The sequence below is a fragment of the Acomys russatus genome, chromosome 26, assembly GCF_903995435.1.
Source record: "Acomys russatus chromosome 26, mAcoRus1.1, whole genome shotgun sequence".
Taxonomy (NCBI): Eukaryota; Metazoa; Chordata; class Mammalia; order Rodentia; family Muridae; genus Acomys; species Acomys russatus.
The window spans coordinates 21,147,419-21,173,931 of NC_067162.1; the positions used below are offsets into that span (position 1 = coordinate 21,147,419).

A 26,513-nucleotide genomic window follows, 5' to 3' on the forward strand; every position below is an offset into this window, starting at 1 on the left:
CAAATGTGTAGGTAGAGAGTGGGGTTGTTCCTAGTGGCCACAGTTCCAAAGACTGGGAGGAAAGGCCAGCACAGGGTCAGCAGTGGAGCTGGCAAACCTGACAGGTCTTTGAAGCTCCCCAAAGCCTTAGTTTCCATATTTAACATGGAAGTGACACCACTATGGCATGGGCCAGTAGTTACAGGCACACAGTGGGCACCTCACAGTGGAGACCAAAATGATAGAAAAGGTGTGGGGGCAGGTATGGGGGTGTGGGGGCAGGAGAACTCCTGGCTCCTGGAGTCTGCATGGTCACCTGGCAATAGGGAGCAACAGGGCATGCAATACTCCACTCTCCATGGTCTCCCAATCCCCAATGATTCAGATTATGCTTGTATAAAAAGACATTAATTTTAATAAGTAAAAATGGCTAAGCTTCCAAAAGTTCTTAAATAGGATTTGGGGGGAGGAACGTGTTGAGACTCAGTGGGGCAGGGAGAGTGCCTGGTTTCAGGCAGATGAGCAGGGCCCAGCCTTTCCTTCCACTGGCCTCTGCCAGCCATAAATATAACCCAGACCCCTGACAGGGCGAGGGCTCCTATGTACATCTAGAACATTATATACAGCCCTAGTGAGGGCTCTCTCCTCAGGAGGGCAGGCAGAGATGGTCTTGCTCCCACAAGCCCCGAGCTGGTTCCTCAGCCTTCCTTCCCCATTAGTAGGGAACACCCAGCCCCAGGCCTGATGGGGAGAGGGCCCACCCTCCCTGCAAGGGCTGGACTTCCATGGCCTTGGCCTACCGCCCTTCCAGAAGCCCATGCTTGGGTTCCCAGAGCCACACAGAGACTCGCTTCCTTCTCTGAACATGTTTGTCATCTCTGAGGAGAGGCAGGGCAAGAGAGTCTCCACCCTGGCCCCTCTTTTGCATCCATGGTGGGTGTTACAGCAGGTAGCCAGGCCACAGGGCCCGGCCGTAAGCCTGGCAGCATGGCACATCCTCACACAGGCACTGGCCTCAACTTCCCTGAAAAAGGAGAAGGGAGCTCTCAGTCTCTTGCCTCAGCAGGCATGCCCCCAGAGGTACAGAGCAGGAAGGCCCGCAGAAGCACATGGACAGTAGCGAACAGCACTGGCTCTATACAACTGAGCCCTGCAACCAACAGCGGGCAGCAGACAGGCAGCCCCAGGCCGCTGGCCCCCACCCCCCACCCCACTCACCTGGAGATTGCAGCCCCAGCCGTCAGGCTGAAATCAAAGTGATAGACATCTCACTTGGGGGGTTTCGGCCCAGCTGCCACCATCCCCTTTGGACCCAGTGAGGGGCCAGAACCCCAACTAAGGAGGCAGGAATCTCAGCTCACAGCCCTGTGGTAAGGGTCCCCTTTTCCACTGGGGATGTCTGGACTGTTTTGTAGGAGGTGGCGATAGAGGCAGGTACTAGGATGAGGGCTCCAGTATACACAGCATGGGCCTCGAGTCAGTAGCACGGAGCTTCCAGGACCAGACCATTTGTTACCTTTCCAGGGGCTTGGGACTCGTTAACAGTCTGCCCCTGACTCTGCCTAGGGCAGGCAAGCCGAGGAGAGTAAGTTCAGTACATGGTTTTGTGCAGCTGAGAATGGAACTCGGGGAGTGCTTCCCATACGCTCAGCAAGCAGCCTTCCTTTTGGGAGTGCAGTCTCGCTATATAACTTTCACTGGTCTGGAACTCACTGTGGAAACCATGCTAGCCCAGAACTTGGGATCTTTCTGCCGCTGCCTCCCAAATGCTAGGGTCATGGGTACAAGCTACCATCCCTGATTCTACCTCCTTTTAAAAATTCTGTTTGGGACTAGATTGACCAGGCTGGCCTCAACCTTCCAACCTTGTGTGTCAGCCTCCCAAGTAGTTGAGATTGCAGGTGGAGGCCACTAGGCCTGGCCATAGGCTGCTGCCTCCCTTTAAAAACAGCTAGGAAAGGGCAGCCTGGCACTGACTGTTACATGGGGAACGCTTGCTGCCCTACCACCTGGCCCCCTCCTAAATGGGCTTACCCGATGGTTGCAGCTTCCTTCGGATGGAGCCTGGGCGGCTACTGGTCCCAGAGCCAGGGGCAGAATGGGCCCGTGCTGAAGGCTGCGGTGTCTGGCAAGCTGGCTCCCACTGAGCAGAGAAAGCAGAGGGTTATAGAGCCCAGGCTGCCCTGCTGCTCTCCTCCATCCGCCGCTATTTCCCTTCTTTCCTGACAATGTTTTCTCATCTAGAGAGGGGACTAATGACACTACTGCCTCGAGAAGTCACAGCACAGGAATTAAATATGCACAAAGGAGGAAATGAATTTGTGTTGTGCATCTACCATGGGCCACTGTTGGCCCCCAAAATAAGGATGGCCTAAGGGACCACTGGGGTTGGGGGCAGTGGCGTTCAACTTAAACCTCAGCAATCAGAAAACAGGCAGGCAGATCTCTGAGTTTGAGGCTAGCCTGGTCTACAAAGCAAATTCTAGGAGCAGTCAGTGCTGCATAGAGAGACCCCGCCCCCCCCCCCCCCACATTGCTGGGTCTAGTTTCACCCACCTTGTGGCAACTTCCATTCCCACCACCCCTACCAGTCTACCTCTGACCTACTCAGTACCAGCCAGAGTCACACTTAAGATGGGAGTGGGGCATGTACCTCCAGATGCTCCTGGCTTGACCAGGAACCCAGCTCTGTGCGGCGGGACCCAGGGCCCAACTCCACGGAGCGAACTCTCTCAGCAAACTTGAGGGAGTACAGAGTCTCACTGGTGTTCTTTTCCACTGGGGATACCTAGGGGAAAGAGAGCTTAGGTCCAACCCATGCCCACTGGCTGCTCCCATGGTACAGAGGGTGGCAGCATGGTCACCAGAGGGTAATTCTGGTCAGGGGACACCACCAGGGGCAATGAAAATGGCAGAAGGCCAGAGGCATGGGAAGAGACTTGTGTACTACATGAGAGTGTCAGAGAGGATCTATGTGGGGGTTGGGGAAGCTGACAGCCTGGGGGGGGAGGGCCTCACCTGTACCACCATGAGAGTCTTGCTGTCACCGCTGAGCGAGTCCTGCAGCAGGTAGGTGAGCTTGGAGTTGCGGAAGGGTACATGGCCCTGTCGTGACCGCAGAGCAGCAATGACATCTCCCAGGGCTGACAGTGACCTGTTGATGTGCTGAGCCTCTCGCAGACGGTTGCCCTCAGCCCCTGACTTGCCCACACGCTCTGAGCCAGCCAGGTCCACCAGGTTCAGCTTCCCTGCAGGCAGGGCAAAGGGCAGGTCAGTGCTGCTCAAAGGATACACATGGAGCTCCTGACCAGAATGCCCAGTGTGCGTCTCTCACCCGTGGTGCGGAGGCCTGTGCTGCAGTCGACGCCTCGCACTGTCACGATGAGCAGCGCGTGGGAGCGGGAGCTGTGTTCATTCAGGTTGGTGAACTCTGTGGTGCGGTTGTTGTAGCCAAACTCAAATACCTGGGGGCAAAGGCATCGTGGCTCCTTGGGAAGAGTAATGCTGGTCTGTCTGTGTCTTTGGGTTTTTTGTTGTTGTTTGGTTTATTTATACAGTGAAGTGTCTTTGCGCTTGTTGTTTGGTTTGTGGGGGTGGGGGACAAGGCTTTACTGTGTACACTAAGCTGCCCTCGAACTCACAGAGATCTGCCTGCCTTTGCCTTGCCTCTCTAGTACTGGGAGAAAAGGATGTACAGCATCACATCTTGGTATATTTTTAATTTTCTGTTTTGTTTTGAGACATGGTCTCACTATGTAGCCTTGGTTGGCTTGTAGCTCCCTGAGACCAGACTGATCTCAAACCCACAGAGATGCACCTGCCTCTGCCTCCTGAGTGCTGAGATTAAAGCTATGCACACCTGGTCACGTGACTTTTTCTTTTGGGACAGGGTCTCACTTAGGTAAGACTAGTTTCAGATCCACACAATGTTTCTGACTTAGCCTTACAGGTGTGCTCCTATGCCTGCCTTTCCTTTCAGATGAGGAACAGGGCTTGGAGAGGCCTGGGGACTCACCCGAGTGGCTTAGTAGGGGGCAGTGGCCAGGGTCTCCCAGCACTTCCTCCAAACCCCTTACCTTGTTGATGTCATCCACACTCTGCACCTGGAACTCGGTCAGCCCTGGCACATACAGTTGCCCGCTGCCATCAGGGCACAGGCGGATCTCCAGCTTCTCCTGAGGCTCTTTGCCCAGCAGGTCTCTGGAGGGGCAAGTGAATAATTACTTCTCCCCTCCCACTTCTGGCCTCCCTTTGCCTGGCACCCAATCCCTAGCCTGGACTCTTCCCCCACAGTCAATCTTGGGCCATTGGCTGCTGGCCTCTCCTCTTCATCCACTTGCTCCCGTACACTCAGAAAAGGGGAAACAGACTTCTGCGGGATGACATGCCCCCTGACTCCCCTGATCCCCACCCAGCCCACCGCAGCCACAACAAAGAATGGAGGCCCAGATAAGGGAGCACCCACCTCCTAAGTTTGGGCAGAGCCTCTTCCCAGGCTTGGAGAACAGGACACCCCACCCCACCCTGGCCCCACCCAGCTCTGGCCCCAGCCCACCTGAGGACCTCATTATAAATCTCCGCTGCGCTGACGGTGATATTGTACTGCCAGTCGGATGCCTTCTCCTGCACCTCAGAGAAGAGCAGCTGCAGGGCCCGCTGATTAATCCCTGGGTTCTCGGGGGTCCCCTGATGGCAAAAGGAAAGGCCTAGTGGCCCCACAGATGCTCACACAACATGGGCCCCTCTCAGGTACCCTCACAGGAGCCCCCCTGCTGAAGCTGCTCACTGCATGCTGGTCTGCCCTCTGAACACTAGGTATAAGCAAATTTCCCTTCTTTTAAGGTAGCATCTCCCTGCCAGAGTGAGAATTGAAAGTTCAGTGAGGTAAAGGGCCTGGCAATGCCTACCCCTGCTGAGTACCAGGGGTTATGGGCCTCCTGAAAGGGGCAGTTGAAATGAACAAGTGGCTACCCATTGCCCACCAGGAGGCTCCCCACGGGGGGTGGGGTGGGAGAATCCAGACTTTGTGGGTGAAATAGCTGAGGCTGAATGAGGTGGCCACCCTTCAGAAGAAAGCTGGAGCCCACCGTGGCTCTAGAGGCCTTCCCTCCCCTTTGAAGGCACCTCCCTCACCCCATTCCTGTGTTAGGCTTGCTTCAAGTGTGATGGCGGCCAGGCAGGCTCCAAGACCCTGCAGGTCCCTGTCTGCAGTTCTTCCACAGCAGTTCCCTGGGTGCCTCCCATGCTCCCACAGAGGCTTCTCCTTTGCCTCGAGTGTCCCGTCCCTGCTGGAGCCTCGCTCTGGCTTTGCTGTTGTCCCTGGCATCTGCTGGGTACCTGCTCATTTGCTGTGCTCACTGTTGTCCCAACTGCCAGGTGGGACCCTGGCAGACTGTTCTGTCATACCAGGTCCCTCAGGCCTCAGAGAAGGCTGAGGATGGACACTATGGGGCTCTTGGCAGTCACCTCAACTCTGTACAGCCCAGGACAGAGCTAAGTTCTCTGAGGACATTGTGCCTAGCCCACTCATCTTTTTAGTCCACCTGCCCTGTCCTGCTAACCAGCCTCCCTGCTCAGAACTCAGGGTATGGGGGTTAGGGGGAGGGGTGTTGGGGGATGGTCACAACAGATACCCAGTGGCCTGACAAGCCTTCTTGTGCTAGCCCACCCTGCCCTATATCGGGGAGTCCGCAGCCCGTAGGGAGTCAGAAAACGACTAATGAAGCACCACCTCACAGTTCTGTAGTCAGGATTCTTCAACTCCGGGCTGGAAGAGTTGACACATGCCTTTAACCCCAGGACTCAGGAGGCAGAGGTAGGTGGGTGTCTGAGAGTTCAAGGCCAGCCTGGCCAGCATAGTGAGATCCAGGACTACATAGAGACCCTGCCTCAAACAACAAACCAAACCAAAATTCTCCAATGCAAGTGTGCCCCAGTCCTGGCTCACAAAGCCTGCTCTGAGAGCCCGGCTCCCCACAGTTACAGTCATGTAGGTAGCCAGTCTCTCCTATGGCCCAGGACTTCCCTGGGGACTGCAGCCATTCCTCGTGCATCCCAATATCCTGGGAATATTGCACCTAGTCTGAGGCAGCGACACTACAGAAAAGACCTCAGGCAGGCCTGGCCTCTGACCTAGGCCAAGAGTCCTCTGATGTCTGTCCCCTACCTCCCTGAGACATGCAAGCCCACGGAGCAGGCTTCTGGAAAGAAGAAAGTGTTTCAGGCCTGGTACCTTGGAGCCAATGCAAGGAACAGCAGTGTGAGGTGGTTATGAGAATAAGGCAAAGCGTGGACCTTAAAAACCCCAAAATCATAGAAGGATGCTAGGTCCCTATGTCCTTCCCCACTGGGCAAACACCTACCTCCATCGTATATGTCTTTCCAGCACCTGTCTGGCCATAAGCAAAGATGCAGACATTGAAGCCATCGATGCAGGAGGTAATGAGGGCCTGCACCTCCTGGAACACCTAGGGGGACATTGGGACCAAGGGTTCCAGTGCTGCTGGCATGTGGGATCCCACAGCTCCGACTTCAGCCACCTCCCAGCTCATGCCTCCATCAAAGAGAACCATATCACTGGAGAGGACTTAACCATGACCACCAGCACAGGGCTGGGGACCCAGATCCCAGCTTGTTCATTCTCAGGGAAGGCATGTGCCTGACCCCCAACAGGACAGAGCAGATGTGGACTGTTCCTGAGCAGAGAGGAGCGTGAAGCCATGGACCCCATGGTGTTCATGTTGCTTAGCCTTGGCACTGGGAGTGGGGGTGGGTGTTAGGGATAGTGGGGAGTTCTAGAAAGTTCCATGGGACTGTTAGAAGAAAGGAACTCAGGGTAAGGAAGGCCCGCCTCCAGGCCTAGTGGCAGATGAGTGAAGCCTTTGGGGTGGGAGGAGCTATGGAATGGGCAGACCCAAAGTCCTTGGATAAGGCAGGCTCTGTGTGTCTGTCTGTCCCTCAGGCCTCAGACTGTACCTTCCTACCCTCTTCTTTCTTCCAAATGGAAGAAGAGTAAGCCATGCTCCTCCACTCTTAGGTTATTTTTTTCTACCTAGTCTTGACCCCTGTCCTTGTGTGCCTGTCCCTTCCTGTGCTGTCCTTCCGTGTCCCTGCGGATGCCCTGCTCAGGGAGCCACACTCACATCCTGCTGTGAGGCCCACGGGGAGAAGACCTTGTCCAGTTCGAAGGACACAGGCTTGCCCTTGTGCAGAAGGTGGATGATGGAGTCATCGTCAGGGTCAAAGGTCACAGCATTGGTTGCCTCAGGTCCTTCCCCATCCTCCTTGGTGACTGGCCGGACTCGTGCAATCACCCGGATATTTCCTAGGTTGGTTAAAGATGGAGAGATGGAACAGATCAATGTCAGACTGCAATTCCAGGCAGACTGGTGGCCCGGGAGTCCCATCTTTCATGCAAAGACCCAGGAGCAACGAATCATCAGCCACCCAGGCTATTGTGTCAGCTCACTTAGTACATTTTCTTCCAGAGCAGACAAATTTAGGGTGCTTTGCCTTGTGGCTAAACACTGCAGCCAATCTTGGTAACACTCTGTGGACTTGAGTTTCCACATCTGTTCAAGGAGAAGCTAGATTTCCATGAACCAAGAGATTTATTCTATTAATATAAAGGGCCATGGGGGGGGGGGGCTGGAGAGATGACTCAGTGGTTAAGAGCACTGTCTGCTCATCCAGAAGTCCTGAGTTCAATTCCCAGTAACCACATGGTGGCTCACAACCATCTATACCCTCTAATGCCTCTTCTGGGATGCAGATGTACATGCAGATAGGGCACTCATATACATAAAATAAATAAAATCTTAACAAATAAAATAATAAAAAATAAAAAAATAAAAAAAAAAAATAAAATAAAATAAAATAAAAGGGGCCTAGGGAATGCTAGGCAGCACCTGGGCACCAGATGGGCAAAAAGGACACGGATGAGAAGGGTGGTTGGCAGTGTATCCAGGGAGCATGGACAGTAGGACAGCTACACATGTGCTCCCAGCCCTGTGACGGGACACTGCTGGGGTTCTCTGGGTGACTGATGCTCACTGTCCCTTCTCCCAGCCACCATGAATAGGGTGAGGGGGTATAGTCTGGGGACACAACTGACTCCCCAGTGCCTGCAACAGCAGCTGGCACACAATAGGTGCTCCCTAGTTCTCGGGGAAGAGATCAGTGAGGCCTAACCCTGGAACAAGTGCCACTCCCGCACAGCGCCCTACCACAGGCCCCGGGCCTGGGCAGAAGGTACCAAGGGCAAGGAACTTTGAAGATGATCAAATTCAAATCCAGGGTGGACCATTTATTAGCTGTGTGTCTTTAGGCAAGTTTCCTGGCTTTTCTGGGTCCCTGACCCCTCAGCATCAGCAAGCATAGCTCTGGAGATAACCGCCACGCAGCTGAAGACACTCACCCTTCAGCCGTACCAGCTCATTATGGCATTTCTTGCGCAGCTGCAGCTCCCGGCGGTACTTGCGCAACAGCTCCTGGTTGTTGCTGTTAACCTCCTCAATGGCCTGACCAATCTGGGGAGCATGCGCAGTGCCATCAGAAGCCTGGCTCTGTTAGCTCCCCTTTACCTAGCCTGGTGCTGTTACCCTCACCTGCCCGGGCTGAGAACCTGACATAGACTAACCTTCCCCAATAATCCCTCTGGCGAGGTCTAGCCAGTACCCCCATTTCATAGACACAGAAAAAGTGAACTGTAGAATAAGAATGAGCAAATACCTGGGACTTGAGAACCTGGTTATAGTGTGATGCAACTATTCTCAAATGTAACCTTTGCCCAGGAGTTAGCGACAAGAACCCATGCAGTGTGTTTCCTCCATGGGGTAAAGGGACATAGTGACACTAATCCTGGGGTTGGTTTTTCACCACATCCGTGTCTTACTGACATAACTATTTAAAGAACTATTTCCTTTTCTCACAACATATCTGTCTCTGCAGAGCTGTCATATGAACTTGAGAAGCCAGCAGCTATAAAAGACTCATACACAGGAGAGACACTAGCTATTCTCACACTGCGTGAGGACAAAATGAACACCTAGGGATGAAGGTTGGCGGTAGAGCATTTGCCTACCAGGTGTGAAGCCCTGGGCTCGATCCCTAGCATAGCAAGCAAAAAAGGAAATAAACACAGCAAGGCAGGCATGGTGCATGGGATGCCAGTAATTACAACACTCAGGAGGCTGAGGCAGGAAAATATGGAGTCAAGGTCAGCCTGGGCTAGGTAGCAAGAGCCTCTTTCAAACAAACAAACTGAATAGATACTGTAGCGTGGATGGGAGCTCATGAGAGGACAGGGTGTGTATGTGTGTTTGTCTGTCTTTTGGGAATAAGGCAAGATGCACAGGGGCTCTGAACAAAGGTGACTGGTCTCTCCCAGCTAACTCACCTCAGCTTTGACACTCCTGAGAGCCTCCTGCAGCAGCAGGGGGAAGCCCCGCACCTGCCGCTTGAGCCCATTGTAGTCATTGGTGAGGGTCCTCAGTGCAGGCTGCAGCGTTAGCAGGTTGGTTCTGACACCTATGGGGCAAAGGTATAAGGTATCTGGGCTGCCAGGCAGAGGCCTGGGGGGTGGGATGGGCACAGCCAGCTTCAGGCTCACCTGCCAGGTTCTCGTGTACTGCCTTCATCTCCACCTGGGCCCGCGCAAAGGCCTCCTCAATGGCCCGGTTCTTATCCTCCTCCAGGGACTGCATCTCCTCCAGCATCTGCCCATGTGCCCTCTCCAGCTCTGCCTCATACATGGCAATCTGATGGCCAGGACAGGGACAGGTTTGGGGCGGCGAGAGAACAAGTGTCAGAAGGAAGCCTCCCTCCATGACATGGACATGTTATGGCTGGCTGGTGTAGAGGGATGGAATGTCCCACTTTCCCCGACAGGACTGCCACAGCTATCACCTCCCTGTATGAGCCCCAGCTCCAGCTGGTCTGTGCACACAACAGGTGATAGGCCATGTGGTTCCAAGGCACATGTGCTCAGAAGATGGGACATACTGAGGAGCATACTCAGGTAGCAGTAGGATATACTGAGCACACCTGTGGACTGTGGGGGACAGCCCCTTGGGACCATTTTCCTGAGAAAGGGGCGTCTGTGGCCAGTTCTGTAGATGAGGGAACAGAGCTTGACCACACAGCCAGGGGAAAGGAGAAACTGAAGCCCAAGTCTGTGGGGTCCCCACTATAGCCCTCTTGGCCTGCACACCTGAGCCCGCAGCTGTACTGTCAGCTGATGGGAGTTCTGCAGCTGCTGCTCCATCTCTTTAAGCACCTGCCGCTGCATGGCCACTTGCTCCTGCAGGTGCTGGTTCCGGGTCTGGGACTCGCTGAGGGCCTGCTTGGTCTTGGATGACTCCACCTCCACCGTCTTGATGACATACTGCAAGGAGAGGGAAGGACAGAACAAGAGTATCGTTAAAGGCAGCTGGCTCACACAGTCTCACTTCAGCAACCGCTGCTGGTAAAAACCTCCAGGAGCCGACAGGTTGTTTCTGCACACTGCTGCAGAACCTGCTAGCATCTTCTAAAGGGAAGCCTGCAGGAAGCCTGACTGAGGCCAGGCTGGGCACAAACTGACAAGAAGGACAAAGACAACAACAGCAGGTGCACCTGTGCCTGGCATACGGGAGCATCTTCATAGAGCCTGCCCTGGCAGCGCGTGAGGAAGGATCAAATTAGAGAACAAGACTGGAGGAAGCCCTTCAGCTACACACCTCTGGCACAAGGTGGGACAAGACCCTTTTAGGGGCAAGCCCTGCCCTGAACCCAAGATTCCCTCAAGGCGGTACAACCTATGTGGCCACCCACCTTAACAGGTGGGGACTGGGCCCTCAGACTGGCGATAGTCTCGTGGCTGTCACGCAGGCGCCGGCTGAGCCGTTCCTCCTCCTGTGCCTTCTCAGCCAAGCAGTCCTTGAGACGCAGCTCCACCTCGGCTAGCCGGTCGGTCTTCTGCTGCACCTCCAGGTTCAGTTCCGACAGCATGCCTTTGTTCTCAGCCACTTCCAACTGCAGCAGGGACAGCTTGTCACGGAGCTGGGTGCTCTCCTGCAGGGAGTCAGGGCAGCCAGGATGGGAACAGGGTCAACTCAAGTAGCTGGGCCCATAGGCCCAGGCCAGGAGGGGGGCTGAGGGGCCGGCAGGGGCCGGGGGGGGGGGGCGGGCACTGCCCTGACAGCTTACCTGGCTGTGCTCACAGCCCTCACAGGGCACCACCGGCTGTGCCCGAAGCTCTTGCAGCTCCACCTCACAGCGTCTCAGCTCCTGCCTTAGCTGCTCATTCTCCACCATCAGCCTATCCCGGTGCTTTTCTGCGTCAGTGCCTCCCTGTGGAGAGCCGGGGCCCAGAGGAGGCATGAGCAAGGCCACCGAGAGAGGTGAGGTAAAGCTAGGAGAACAGAGGAAGAGAGAAAGGGGCCGAGGAAGGAGCAAGCAGGGAAAGGAAGAGACTGGAGCTCGGAAAGAAGTCAGAAGAGAGACAAAAGGAGGCCAACAGAGCAAGGCAGGCGGTGCTGCCTGCTGCCTCAGCCCGGCTCAGTCTATTTTCCTGAGTGTGAAAGTAACACAAAGTCACATTTATGCGCAGAGTTCACACTCCTGTTTTATGTCAGCAAATGAGATCGAGCCCCCTGCTCTATGATGAGACGTGACAAGTCTTGGAGACAAAACAGCATAAGCTCAGGTAGGAAGGGCATGGGGGCTCAGAGGCACAGCTTGGCACCCACCCCTCCTTAAGACGGTACTGGGGGGTCCTCACCAGTTCTGATCGCAGTCGGCTTACTTCCTGGGCCTGGCTAATGAGCTTTTCTTTTAGACTCTCCACCTGTGGGCACAAAGCCAAGGGCACCATGAGCCTAGGTCCTCACCACCACAGGCCACATCCAGGCCTCTGGCCCAGCTCCAGGGATAGACATGTAGCCCCTCGGACCCCAGGACCTTAGATTTCCCTATGTTCAGGCACCACGGCTATGCCAAGAACTCTGGTACGCTAGCCTGTTCTCAGTGGCCTACAGTGCCCCCTCCCTGCAAGAGTGTGCCAGCCGTGGCTCCGCAGGAAGGCCCGAGAGATACTCTTGGGAATCTCAGTACCCCTCACTGGCACATGCTCCTTCTGAAGCCCTGGGTCTAGCTACTACTTATCTGTAAAATAAATAAATAAATAAATTTTTAAAAAAATTAAAATTCTCCTGTTTAAAGAGGACTCTGAAGTCATATGAAGAGTTACAGCCATTGGGTTCAGCCTTGCCCAGCCCCCCAGCATTTTCCGTTGTAGGCAGTTTCTAGTGAGTCGGCCTCTGGAACTGTGCCTTTGGTAGCCAGGCCATGTCCAGGACCTTAAAAACCTGTGACCGGGAAGGCGGGAGTGAATATGGGCAAGCAAAGTACTCAGTGAGGGGTAACCTCTGTGGTGACAGCGCCTGGAATAAAAATCCTAGGACAATGACCCTTCCCTGAAGCTGTCCTCCAGCAGGGTACTCTCCCTAAAGGCCCTAGACCCTAATCCCACATTAGCCTTCCCCAGGAGCCTTCCTCAGGGGCCAGGCTTGACAGACAAGAGCCCTGGCAGCAGAATTTGCCAGAACGTGTTGGGCTTCTCCTTTAGATCCTCCTAGATGACTATGTGAGGCTTGGGAACTCTGTGGTGAGAGTCAGGCGGACTCTGGTGGGTTAAGAGGGTTATACCTGGCTGCCCCAGAAGTGCTGGGCTCTGATTACTAAATGAGGTGAAGGAATATTGCCTTCGGGCACCGGGCAGGTAAGCCTAGTGACCGCCCCCACCCCCAACACAGAATTGGATGCCTAAAAGATACCCAAAGAAGCATCTACAGTGTGGTCCCCAAGGGCCACAGTCTGATAGGAACTCATACCCAGTACCGTGAAATTTATCTCACCAGAGAGGCTGATGCTGGGCGTGGTGGTACACATCTTTAATCCCAGCAGAGGCAGGCAGATCTCTCTATGAGTTTAAGGCCAGTCTAGTCTACATAGGGAGTTCCAGGCCAGCCAGGGCTACATAGTAAGACCTTGTCTCAAAGATGGGGTGGGCTGGGACCTGGATGTTTGGATGTATAAAATCTCAGATGAGACAGGACTCTGGGAAGCGTGTATCCTCAGGGGTCAACATTCCCCAGGACTGGACAGAGTGGCTAGCTGGGCAAGCTGGTTTCTCTGGTCAGGTCAGGAGGAAGAGGGCCATAAGATCCTTCTGCACCCCTGCTGCATACCCAGCATGCCAGCGAAGGTCAACCCTTGGCGGCCTGAGACCCCACTGAGAGACTGCAAGGCCCAGCCAAGCTGCCCACATCTCCAGGGGACAAGCAGGTGACCAAAAAGCTAAGAGTGAGAAAATTTACCTCTGTCCCCACCTCTAACACATTCCTTCCTAGTGGCACCCCCCAGCCACGGGCCCAGCAGGAAAGCAAAGCTTATGCCATTTCTCTACCCATTACCACTGCCCATATGGGGCTGAGAAGCCAGTGTGAGCGTGTGTGTGTGTGTGTGTGTGTGTGTGTGTGTGTGCGCGCGCACGCACATGCATGTGCACGCATGTGTGCCCTTTGGCCTGCATGAGTTAGGCAACCATAACGCCAAGCTGGCTTGAAGTCCTGCCATTGAGGCAGCGGTTAAGTCAACTTTGTCTGCATGGCAACTGTAAACCAAGTACTTGCTCATTGGTGTTCTGAGGGCAAAGTGTGACATGCCACCTTGCATCTGTGCCTCCCAGATCTACAGCCTTTAGCCCCTGCCTAGCCCAGAGTGGGCTTGGTGTGTAGTATCTCTGAACAGAGAGGTCTTTCCAGTCCTCTTCCACAACTCTGCCCTGAACCTCTGCAGCCTGCGCCACGGCAGCTTGCTAGCATCTTATCAAAGAAAAACTTGTCTGGATAACATGGAGGGAGGGGCCTCCAGGCTGTAGAATCTCAGCAGGCAGATCCTGTATGACTGCCAGTTGGGTATTAAGTGTTTGGGGTTCTTTTGCATTTCCTTCACCCTAAAATAAGAGGCTCTGCTCCCTACCTCTCCACACTGCCTCAGCACGCCTAAGGCTGAAGTTCTGACCTTGGCTGTTTCCAATGCTGGCGGATGCGGGGCTCTCAGTCCTGCTGTAGGGAACGTGGGGCTGGCAATGCTTCCTGGGAGTTAGGACCTCTGGCCTGTCTAAGCCTAGCTCCTTCTTACATCACAATGGGAACTCAAGTGCTGGTGACTCTGCTGGGACTAACAAGGGGACAGAGGAGATGGTTGTGATAGGAAAGACTTGTTGACAAAGAGGGAGGGACCACAAAAGACCCCTTTGGTCTGAGATATCAGAAACGGTTACCCGTGAGCTCATCTCAGAAAGCAGAGAAGGGCACCCTGTTAGGGGTAGCCTTTGCACCCCCACCAGGCACAAGCCACTAACTCCTTCATGGCTCCTGAGGACCGGCTGCACCTGGGCCGTGGCATTTAGAATCTGCTGCCAGGTGAGGGCCCCTGCCTGCGCCTGGAGCTGGAGACTCGGCTTCCAGAGGTTTGAGTGCCAAACAAGTGTTGAGTCTTGGCAAATGGACAAGCAGCTGAAACAGATGGAATGCCCAGAGAACTGGATGGAACTGGACAGGAAGGGCGGAGAGCAAGGTACCATACCCTGCAAGCCTGTGCCTCCCTCCCTCACACACACAGCTGGCCTGCCGCTGTGAGCCTTAGAGACCACACAGGAGCAGGGGGCCAAGCACACAGTAGATAGGCGCTTGGTGCAATTCGACAGCAGAGGGCAGTATGCGTAACCTTAACAGGAGAGGCGCAGGCGGGGGTGGGGTGTGGGGGTGTGGGGGTGTGTTGTCCTACCAGAGTGAAATGGGCACTGGCCTGACCTTGGGGTAACATCCCTCTCCCACCTAAATTCAGCAGCTAGAGCAGCGGTTCTCAACCTGTGGGTCATGACCCTTTGGCACACCTCTGTCTCCAAAAATACATTATGACTCAAAACAGTAGGAAAATTGTAGTTATAAAGTAGCAATGGAAATAATTTTATGGGGTGGGGGTCACCACAACACAAGGAACTGTATTAAAGGGTGGCAGCACTAGGAAGGAGAAACAATGAGCTAGAGAAACTGAGGCAGTAGGCAGAGCAAGTGGGGCCTGTCTGTCTATTGACCTGACACAAACCCACATTTACCCTGGCAGAAGTGGCTGGGGAAAGGTGGGGGTGCCTGCCCAGGTCTGCGTTTTCTCAGCTGTCTGCTCCCAACCCAGTGATTACCTCTAAACCTCCCACCGTGCCTAGGCGGCCTGGTCAGCAGCTATCTCTAGGCAAAGGAGAGACTCCACCACGGGCACTACAGAGCCTTGCTGAGTTGATATTTCACCTGGAGCCCTTAGGGGGGATCAAGACTGTAACCCCATTCTGCTGCCCTAGCCAGGGGCATACTCCCAGCCAGCATACTCCCCAGCTATAGCCAGTGTCAAGGAATCTCCTTAGTTCTCCACCCCTGAGGGGCAGGAGTAGCATTTGAGAACACAGTACGTCAAACCCAACCAGACCTCAGCTCGTGAGAGTAACTGTGGACAAGTCCCTTCGCCTCTCTCTCCCTGCTGTTCCACTCCCCCACCTGCACTATAAGGCAACCTCATCAAGGCCTGGGAGACTAAGTGAGGGAATCTATACGCTGTGCTTTCCTAAGGGCCAGAACACAATGCCATATTTATTCTACTACAAACTGAGCAGCTGGCATCTGAAGCTTAGGACCACAATTTTTCTGCAGTTTGGATTTTTAAATTTTTGCATATAGACAATGAGATATCTTAGGCATGGGGTCCAGATCTATGCAAAGTTTACCTATGTTTCATATGAACCTTATACACATAGCCTGAGGTCATTTTTACAGTGTTTTAAATAACAATTTTGGGCATTAAATAAACTTTGTTCAGGCTTAGCATCAGAGTTGTGGCATCATGTTGATACATGGTTTTGGACTTAGAAGCATTTGGGATTTGGGGGTTAGGGATGTTCATACCCTGAGCTACCATAAGAGATCTCTAGTGACCCCCAGAGCTGCATTCCTGGTGCCTTGCACTAGGCTAGTTCTTAGTAAATGCATGTCTGTGGATACTGAATGCAGGAGTGCCCGCAAGCACACAGTGGGTGGTGAAGTTGGCCGGTGGGATGGTATTGTGCTAGGGTGGGGCAATGGATGCTCACCCCACTAAAGACCAGAACTACCACATGACTTCACCCACAGGCTGCCATGTGGGGACGTCAGCCCAGAGGAGCCACAGCTTCCAGTGTTAGAAACCAAAGTTAAGGCCAGGGGCCTGGGTGTGGCTAAGCACTTGCCTAGCACACGCAAAGCTTTGGATTCATGCAAGCAGATTTAAAGCTGGCAACTAATTTGATTTTAAAATCAGGCCAGTAAGAACCACTAACTTCAGCAGAGTTGCAGGATACGAAATCAACACAAAAATCAGTTGTGTTGCTATAACAACAGACAACCCAAAGTAAAAAATTAAAATCATTCCACTTATAGTACAATCAAAAAAGGGGAAATCAGAATAAATTTAAACAAGAGAAGCTGGGGAGATGGCTCATTGGTAAAGTGCTTGCTGCTCAGGCATAAGGACCTTAGCTCAGGTCCCCACCATCCATGTAAAAGGCTGGGCATGGCTGGGGCTGGAAAGATGGCTCGGTGGTTAAGAGCACTGGTTGCTTGTCCAGATGATCTCAGTTTAATTCCCAGCACCCATACGGCAGCCCACAACTATCCGTAACGGCAGTCCCAGGGGATCTGACACCCATTTCTGACCTCATGAATGTGGTGCACAGACAAACATGCAGGCAGAACATCCATATACACACACACACACACACACACACACACACACACACACACACACACACACACACACACACAGACATGGCAGCAGGCACCATGCACCTGCAATGTAAGGGCTGGGAGGACAGAGACAGGAAGATAGATCCCAGGGGCTTGCCAACCATCCAGTCTAGTTAGTCTAGCTGAAATGGTGAGCTCCAGGTTCAGTGAGAGACCTCATCTCAAAAAATAAAGTGGAGAGAAAATAGAAGCTCTGTCTCAGCCTCTAGCTCCCACCCATGCACACACAGGTGCACGCACCCGTACACTTGTGTGAATGTGCACGCACATGGGCAGACACACACCAAGAAGGCACTGCAGAGCAAAAGCTACAAAGGCTGCTGAGGAAATTAAAGATGGCAGTTAAGGGAGAGTACCTGGCGTTCGTGCGTTGAAGACTCAACAATACCCAGAGCAATCTGGAGAGCCAAGACAATTCCTACCAAAAACCCTAACAGCATTTTCTACAGACATTAAGAAAAATCCATGCTAAAAATTCATATGTGAACTCAAAGGACGCGGAACAGTCAAGTCTTGAACAAGATAAATGGAGGTGGAAGTCTGTAACTTGACTTCAGTACTACAGCAGTCAAAAAGCAGTGTGTCTCTGGCAGAAAGATAGGCATGAAGACAACAGGAAGGATTAGGGAGCCCAGAATGAACCTCACATGTATATTCTAATGGATTTTTACAAGTGTGCAAAGAGCATGCAATAGCAAAGGACAATCTTTTTGACAATTGGAGATGGCAAACTGAGTCTCCACATGTCAAATAATGAAGCTGGGCCCTTACCCACATACCTCCGAGGAATAGTATGCAAAGAGGATAGCAAATGGATTAAAGACCTAAATGCAAGAAATTAGATGATGATACTCTTAAAAGAATAGAGAAAAGAAACTTTATGATGCTGAGTTTGGCAATGGTTTTTACAAATACGGCCCCTAAAGCACAATTTAACAAAAATGATTAAGTAATCCTTAGAAAAATTAACTTTTGTATTTATACAACTTAACAAAAATCGAAGGTATAGGGGTTGGAAAGATGGTGTAGAAGTTAAGAGCAGTGGCTGTAGCCAGGCATGGTGGCGCACGCCTTTAATCCCAACACTTGGGAGGCAGAGGTGGACAGACCTCTGTGAGTTCGAGGCCAGCCTGGTCTACAAAGTAAGTCCAGGCCAGCCATGGCTACACAGAGAAGCACTGTCTCGAAAAACAAAAACAAACAAACCAGTGACTGCTCTCTCATAAGACCAAGTAGCAACTACACTGCGACGAACAACTGTCACAAGGGATCTGATGCCCTCTTCCAGCATGCAGATGAGTGCAGATAGGGCACTCATATGTAAAATAAATAAATCTTCAAAAATTAATAATAAAAGTAAAATGAAAAAAATTACAGGTATCGAGCTTCAGGTATCATCCCTGAAACAAAAGACATCAAGCAGAGAGGAAGGTAACTAGTGGGTGGGAGGAAACGTACAACTCAACTACCGAAAAAGGTCAATATCCAGACAACTTCTACAACTCAACAACAGACAGGAAAACTTTTACAGAGTTGCTGGCATCTGGGTGGTGGTGGCTCACACCTTTAATCACAGCTCTTGGGAGGCAGAGGCAGGTGGAACTCTGTGAATTTGAGGCCAGCCTGGTCTACAGAGAGAGTTCCAGGACAACTACGTCTCTATTACACAGAGAAACCCTGTCTATAAAAACAAACAAACAAACAAACACACAAACAACAAGAATTGCCAGACAGTGGTGGTGCCTTTAATCCCAGCACTCGGGAGGCAGAGGCAAGCGGATCTCTGAGTTATAGGCCAGCTTGTTCTACAGAGTGAGTTAGTTCCAGGACAGCCAGAAACCTCGTGTCAAAAAAAAAAAAAAGAAAGAAAGAAAGAAAGAAAGACAAACGAACAAAAACAAAAAAGAAAGAAAGAAGAGGAAAAGAACTTAAACCCCACCATGAGACAGCAATCCACTCCCACTGAGGTAGCTGGTGAGTAAGTGTCATTGAGGATACAGAGAAGCCAGACCCTCTGGGCACTGTTGGTGGACACAGGAAATAGTACAGCCACTGTGGGAATGAGTGTGGGGATCCTCAAATTAAAAAACTGAGCTTGGCATGGAGGTGCACACCTATAGTCCCCGCCCTTAGGAGGCTGAGACAGGATCATTGCCTGTGGGTTCCAGTAGTGAGCTCCAAGCCAGCCGGGGCTGCACAGCAAGACTTGTCTAAGAAAAAAAGAAAAAATAAGATGATAATTATAGCAAATTGTATCAGGTATCTGGCTTACACCTGTAATACCTGTGTACCGAAAGCAGAGAGCGGGAGTGTCACCCCAAGTTCAATAGCAGCTTGAGCTAACACAAGATCCCATCTCGTAAAGGCACAGCAGCATACACCTTTAATCCCAGCACTAAGAAGGCAGAGAGGAGTGGATTATCGCTACAAGAGTTTGAGGCCAGCCTGGTCTACATAGGGAGTTCCAGAGCTAGAGCTAGACAGTGAGACTTGTTTTAAAAAAAAAAAAAAAAGGAAAGGGGGCGAAAAGGAAAAAGAAAGCCCTGACTCAACAATAAACAAACAAGAAAATAATGAAACCCCACATGACTCAGTAATTCTAATTCTGGGCCTGTACACCAAAGAACTGAAGGCAGGACCTGGAAGGGACAGGACAGATATACACAGGTATTGATATCAATAGTATTCACAATGCCCAGAGGGTGGGCGCTACTCACTGCGGAGTTAATGGGAAAAGCAGGATAGCAAGGGCATACTGGGCTAGAGTGAGAGCTCATCTCAGAAAAACTAACAGTCAATGCCACAGAACAACAACGAAACCCTCTGTGAGGCTCTGGGAGACAAGAGGCAGCAGGAACAGCCCCCCAGGGATACCACACATCTTGTCCATTCATGACTGGCCCAGCTGATAGCCATAAAGCCACATTCATCAGCCTGACAGGAAATCAGAAAATGGAGTCCACAGGATAGACAACGCTCCCTGCAGCCTCACAGCCAAGATAGCTTCGGACAGATCTATTTCCAGGGTTCCGAAGCCATGACTGTCCCTACAACATGCTGCAGCATGGGGCAGTATGTCCGGGTTCTGTTGTCATATCGGTTCACAGGTGAGGAAATGAGGCGCAGATCGGTAGTTACCTAGCACAGGGCCACGGGCCTAATGAGTACTGTCAGATAGCCAGACTGATCCTGGCCATGTGTCTGTCTCCATGGCACCAGACCCTACAGAGCATCCCAAAGTACCAACAGTACAGGTATCATCATCCCTTAAGAACATTGTAATAAACGTGTAATCGCAAAGCTCACCGATAAAACCTGAGCAGAGGCTAGACACTCGTTTAGAGTTCCCAAGTCATTTGAAGCCTTAGGGTGGGTTGGGCATCCTCCTTAAAGGTGACGAGGAAGCTACGGGCACCAGAAAGGCTGGGCACCTTACTTTCGACTTCTCCTCTTAATAAGCATGTAGATTTAATCAATTAGAGGGGGCAATGTTTTGGGCTAGGAAGATGCTCAGATGCTAAAGACACTTGTTACCAAGTGTTTGAACCTCCTCACCCTGTAGCATCTTCCCAAACCAGAAGAGTGACACCATCTGACTTCTGGTGGGGCCCAGGAGCCCTTACAATGTCCTCTGACCTACTCCACAGTGGGCAGTGGAGTCTCTGCTCATCCCTGCCTCCCCAGGTACCTGGTTCTGCAGCTGGGTGGTTGTGGCTTGCCGGTCACTGTCATGGAGGGCCAGCCTCTCCCGAAGGACTACCAGCTCCTCCTGAAGCTGGGACATGGCCTCCACGGTCCTATGTACCACGGGGTCTGGGCCTGGTGACCCCGACAGGCTTGAGCACCTCCCGATGCCAAAGAGCCGCCCACCTACAAGCAAAGTAGTGGCTGATCAGCAGGACAGTGGAGGTCTGCCTGGAGGAGGGAGGCAGCCATCGCACGGGCACACCATCAGGGTGGGATGAGGATGCAAGCAGGTGGGGCTAGGACGATGAGGTCTGAAGGGTACAGCAAAATGGCTTTGCAGGAGACCTTTACATTGGCCTTGGGGAAGTAGCTTTAACAGTTGCTTCTGGGGGACAGGACTGCTTAAACCAAGACAGCAGTTTTTACTGAGCCCCCTCAAAGCGGTGTGTTCTGGGCCAGAGCTAGTGCCTCTCTTGGTGGCCAGCCTGCAGGCAATTTCCACTGGGAAAGAAAGGAGGCTTGCTCAGTCTTCGCGCTAATTCTTGCTCTCTCAAGAGCACAGAAGAGAGGATGGGGTTTTCCCAGTTGCTCTGTGGGAAGTGGTCACCAGTGCATGGAGGAGGGGGCCAAGGGGAGAGCGTGCAAGCGCAACAGGGCATGCGGAAAGACCAGCACATGAGACAGGAGCGGCCTGGCACACCCTCAGTTTGATGCCCGCATGTGGGGATCACACAGGCACAAGACAGGGACAAATACCTAGTCAGGCAGGGCCTCAGCCAGAGCTCTCCCCCTCCCACACCGTCCACTGCTCTATCGTGAGGATGGGAGACAGGGCAAGCATCTGGGGTCATGACCTGCAGTGGGGCTGTGGTGCTTGTCCCAAAGCACAGATGAGGAACATGGCCTGCGCAGTGAGGAGCCGGCATTAGTCTAGGGAGACAAGAGGAGGATTCGCCTCCTCCCCTCAGGAGAGCCCAAGGTGGCCCTGCAGACTGTCTGGGCGTGCAGAGGACTGCAGCTAGCCAGTGAGCCTTCCACTTCAATGTAGCCTTAGTTTCTGGTTTTCCCAGAGGCTAGAAGGCCTCCCTGTGCCTGGCCCCCAATAGTACCATCCTTGACTACAGTTCTGCAAAGTCCCAGAGTGGCACAGGAAAACAGGAGGCAGCAGCTGTAGCTAGGGTGACTGGGGTAAGGGGTTCTGCTCCCATGAATGGGGCTGGTGTTCCCCACCCCACCCCTGTGCCTCCTTCCAGAGAGCGGAGGCAATCTGTGATTGGCTAGTGGTGGCCCCAGCTGTGTGGCTCTGCATGTGACATGGCATGAAAGTCACACAGAGCTGGCCCAGCCTCTGTGATCTATTCTAGAGGGAAATAAGAGCAGCCCGATGCTTCTAGGCAGGAACACGGGGCTGCCACGAGCGACATGTGATCAATGCGGCCACAGACCGCATTGGTGCACGACAGAATGTGCTGGGCTCGGCTCAGAGCCGGTCTTGCCTCTTTTGTGTTGTTTGTTTTATTTTCGAGACAGAGTTTCTGTGTAGCCTTGGCTCTCCTGGACTTGCTTTATAGACCAGCCTGGCCTCAAACTCACCGTGATCCACCTGCCTCTGCCTCCCTGAGTGCTGGGATTACAAACTTGCACCATTGCACCTGGCTTGGTCTTGCCTCTTGAGTCACGTGGAAGGGACTCTGCAGGCTCTTCCTACTTGAAACAGGGACAACGTGCCTAACCCGAAAGCAGCCCTAGGAAAGGGTCCCATGGGTAATACAGGTGTGAGTGACCGTCACAGGCCTCAGCAGCATCCGGGACTTGGCTCCTGTTCTGGGAGGCTCTGAGCCCCAGACCTCAGCATGGTACCCCGTGTAAGGGGCCAGGAGTTGAGTAGAACTCTAGAGTCATGGGTGGTGGAAGAAACACTCCTGAAGAAGCTAAGGAAGGTCTGAGAATGGACAGAAGGGAGGAAGAGTGAGACCCAAGAGGGTGCCTGAGCAGAACATGCCTTGTGCTGAAGAAGCTACCACATGACAGGTCGGTTTCTAGAGGCACTACCCACCACAGGGCCCAGGGCTCAGGTGCTGTGCCAGCCCTCATTGCTAGGAGAAACTAGCCTTCCTCTTAGGGTTTACCTCACCTAGATGGCCAGATGGTGGCCATGTAGAAAGCCTGGCTGCCCATTACTTACCCAGACCCTACATCTGCCCTGAATCTAGGTGGACCAAGACTCGTACAAAACAGGCACTGGCTCAGACTCCGAGGGTGTGACATCCCTCCAACAACCCCAGCAAGTTCAGACACACAGACTCTGAGAGAGCAGCACCTTTCCCCCACACTCCCAGCTTTGCCCTGAGGCACCTGAGGATGTTCTTTCCCTGTGATCAGCCAGCCAGTACTTACTGCTGAAAACCCAGAGGACTGCAAAAGGGGCCTGGAGAACCTTCTAAAACCAGTCAGCTCTAGGTGCCACAGCGGGCAGAGGATAATGGAACCACAGGCTGAGTTTTCACAGCCCGAGGGAGGGGAAACAAACACCTGCCCTCTGGCTCCTCTGACCAGAACACAGCCAGGCCTCTGCCAAAGGCACCAGTGGCGTCTGGGAGGCTGCTCCAGCCAGGGCCCTGCTTTAGATGGGGGCTGGGAAAAGACAAAAAGAAGGGAAATTCAACCCCAGCCTCCTGTGGCCAAGGTCTCTTATCACTGGGTGGGGCCCTGGTGGCCCTGGGACAAGGGGAAGGACAAGAAAGAGGACAGACACATGGCTGTCCATGGATCTGGAAGAGACTGGCTGGAGTCTCAAGTTCATGTCAGGTGGCCAGTCTAGCTGAGCCACCTCCAGCTGTGGGATGGGGTGCTAGACAGCTGGGACCGCACAGGAGCCTCCCTCCTGCACTAGCTCAGCCAGAGTGTGGCGGACAGTAGGGCTGGCCTCCTTTACCTGTTTTTTCTACATTCATGGTACCACCAGCTTCTGGGGCCTCCCGGTCCCGCCTGGGGGCCAGCGCCTGCCTCTTCGGGAGCTTGTCTTCTTTCGTCCCCTGACTCTTGCTCTCGCACCCCTTGTCCTGTAGGGCCTGCTGCCAAGACACAACCAGAATCCTCTCGTGAAGGGAACTGTGCCGAGGAGGAGGGACCCCTTGCCCTGGGTTGGTGAGCATTCTTGTCCCAGGGCCCAACAGTGTCTTCACCATGGAGGTGTGGACCAAGAGTCTTGCCTGGGATTGGGAAACTAGACTAACCAACATCCCATGAGAAGGTGGTGGTGATTTATTCTTGGGCCCCACAGGAGTCAGCCTCCACATCAGTTAAAAAAAAAAAAAAGGTTCTAAGTACCTATGCCCCCCAGTTGAAGTTTGTGGTGTCCCTGCAGGCACTGTGGGGCAGGAGACACCAGTTCCTGCCATACACATGACAGTCTTGGGGCAAGTCCCCTGTAGTATCATCTGCAGCAACACCTTGGCAGGTCTCTACTGAGGGATAGCACTCCTGGGACTAGGTGGCTGCACAGTTCATCTGACCAGGAGGATGACTACACTACCTCCTTCACGCTCTGTCCCAGGGGGCTACCCAGGGGCAATGTGACCCCATGTCTGGTCAAGTGACTGAGGCAAAGGTGAGCAGGTGAGTGGGGAGGGGCAGGAAGGGGTGCTTCGTTCAGAGACGTGCCCTGTAGCTCACTGTGAAGGGTACCAAGCAAGGGTGAGGACAGTGTGGGAAAATGTGAACCCTTTTGAGGGCAGGACACAAGATACAGATGACAGCGAACCCAAGAGCTCACAGGGTCTGTCTGTGTGCTCGGCGTGGGGGTGTGCACACACAAGACTCACTGAGATAGAAACAAGAGCAATTTAAATTTGGGGAGCGGAAATAAACCTCACAACAGGAGAAAAGGATTTGAGCTGCCATCTGGGGTTCGACTTCCTCACCTTATAAACACAATTTGGTTTGTTTATGCCCACAGAGGCATCTGGAAAGAGGCTTTTATGTCTTTGTGCCCTCTCAAGTCAGGTGTTACTCGTTTTTTCTTTTTTCAATTTACAGGTTCTCACTCTGTAGCCCTGGCTGGCCTGGGATCCGCCAGGCAGAGATCCACCTGCCTCTGCCTCCTCACTATTGTATTGAAATGAAAGGTTTGTGCCAACATCCCAGGGCCAGGTGCTACTTTTTTTTTTTTTTTCTTCTTCTTCTTCTTTAAATGCTCTGTACAGGGACTGCAAAGCCCCAAAGAGATAGCATATCACCTGTGTGCTGTGTAGCCATGAACGAGTTATGCATCCTCACTAAAGCTGTTTTCCTCCTGAGGCTGGAACCATTAACCTCTGCCTCTATGCTCTCTATTGCTAATGGCAGCCACAAGCAAAATACACTTAAAGCACCTTGTATACAGTAGGCACCGCATAGAGAGATAGCTGGGATCGGTTTATAGTTTCTCTAATCTCCACTCTTTTACTTTGAGCATTAAAATACCAATCAAAAGAAATGCAAAAGTGAAAAATCAGGCAGCAGGTGCCTGGTTAACCACGCCCTCAGCCTCTCTCCCCCTCATCTCTTGTATTTAGGAAAATTCTCAGCTTAATTGTGTCCCCACCCTTCAACCAACTGCTACACAATCTCAGCACAAGGTGGGGGTGGCAGGGATGGCAACAGTTGGGAAGTTTCCATTTGCCTTCAGACAGGAGCAAAGGTTACACTATTTCTGGGCTGCTGGCCGGCCAAACCATAGGAAGGACAGACGTCCCTGGGGGTGGCGGGGTTGGGGGGGCCGGTTTGGAAATTCCTGCAGTGCCTTTGGAGCTTTAGTTGCTGGAGCAAGGCTGGACTGCCTGAGCCTATGACCTGCAGGTCACCTCACTGTGCTTGGGACACACTTGGGCACACATCTGTGCCCATAAACAAGGCCGAGTTGTGCAGGGGCCGGAAGGACATGAACTTGGAAGCCGGTCGCTACCGGCTTCTGACTGGAACATCAGCAGAAGTGCTGAGCCCAGGCCTCCGTAGCAGCCACAGCCCAGCACCCCATAATCAAAGCTCAAGAACAGGGCCACCACCCAGCTGAGCTGCAGCTCCTCACCACAATCTCCTGATTTAACTTCCCTCTGGTTTCCTTAACTGTTGTCTCACCAGACCAGCTCTCCTCGAAGACCTCATGGAGGAAAAGAGTCGGTTCAGATCTCAAAAGAATCTCACAAGAACCAAAAACATGGTGAGACAAAGACTGTCCCCCCGAAACACTGTCACCCCCGCAGCCCACGACTACATCTGCAGGAGGGAGGATGGCTCAAAGCTGTGTGTTCCCCCAGCACCCATCCTGCCTATTAGCAGCACTCACTTTATCCCAAGTCTGCTCAGTGGTGACCTGGAAGGCCAGGATGTGTGCGTGAGGCCATCAGACACTCGGTGGAAAAGCCAGGCATGGTGGACTATGCCTATTGCCGCAGAATAGGAACATGAGGCAGGAGTATCCGCCATGAGCTCCAGGCCAGCCTAGACTACAGAGAGTCCCTGTCTCAAAAATATAAAGAAGGATTGGAGAGGTTACACGTCCTCTCTCTTAGGAGAACCTGGACAGCACCCCCAGATAACTCTGGTCCTTCGTGCTCTGAAGTCATGTCCCTGGTGCTCTCCTGTTTATACTCGCACATTTGAGGTCACCGGTGACTTTCTGGAGCCTCCAGTGGACTAGCACCCTACTGCCCTTCTCAGCATCCCTGTACCTGTGCAGCCAATCCATAAATATCTGTTCAGCAAATACACGTATTAAAACATTAATACAGGGGCTGGAGGGATGGCTCAGAGGTTAAGAGCACTGACTGTTCTTCCAGAGGTTCTGAGTTCAATTCCCAGCAACCACATGGAGGCTCACGACCATCTATAATGAGATCTGATGCCCTCTTCTGGCATGCAGGTGTACATGCAGACAGAGCACTGTATACATAATAAATAAATAAATACTAAAAAAAATAATATTAATAC

General features: G+C 52.7%; 1 protein-coding gene across 7 annotated transcripts in view; it reads right to left on the minus strand.

The window, feature by feature from the left end:
• Positions 1-252: 252 nt before the first annotated feature.
• Positions 253-26,513, minus strand: part of Kifc3 (kinesin family member C3) — a 91,576-nt gene continuing 65,315 nt past the window's right edge. The window contains exons 4-22 of one of the 7 annotated variants that reach the window (XM_051169223.1): positions 23,479-23,614; positions 20,545-20,726; positions 11,741-11,806; positions 11,167-11,310; positions 10,792-11,031; positions 10,190-10,363; positions 9,590-9,737; positions 9,377-9,507; positions 8,396-8,507; positions 7,122-7,303; positions 6,342-6,446; positions 4,535-4,665; positions 4,056-4,179; positions 3,314-3,443; positions 2,998-3,227; positions 2,633-2,767; positions 2,014-2,122; positions 1,198-1,224; positions 253-1,003 (exon numbers count right to left, since the gene is read on the minus strand). In XM_051169223.1, the coding sequence (XP_051025180.1) occupies positions 1,220-1,224; positions 2,014-2,122; positions 2,633-2,767; positions 2,998-3,227; positions 3,314-3,443; positions 4,056-4,179; positions 4,535-4,665; positions 6,342-6,446; positions 7,122-7,303; positions 8,396-8,507; positions 9,377-9,507; positions 9,590-9,737; positions 10,190-10,363; positions 10,792-11,031; positions 11,167-11,310; positions 11,741-11,806; positions 20,545-20,726; positions 23,479-23,614 (2,484 nt within the window). In that variant the 3' untranslated portion in view covers positions 253-1,003; positions 1,198-1,219. Of the gene's footprint in view, positions 1,004-1,197; positions 1,225-2,013; positions 2,123-2,632; positions 2,768-2,997; positions 3,228-3,313; positions 3,444-4,055; positions 4,180-4,534; positions 4,666-6,341; positions 6,447-7,121; positions 7,304-8,395; positions 8,508-9,376; positions 9,508-9,589; positions 9,738-10,189; positions 10,364-10,791; positions 11,032-11,166; positions 11,311-11,740; positions 11,807-20,544; positions 20,727-23,478; positions 23,618-26,513 lie in introns of those variants that run through there. The other 6 variants (XM_051169222.1, XM_051169224.1, XM_051169226.1 and 3 more) reach the window with 6 other exon arrangements.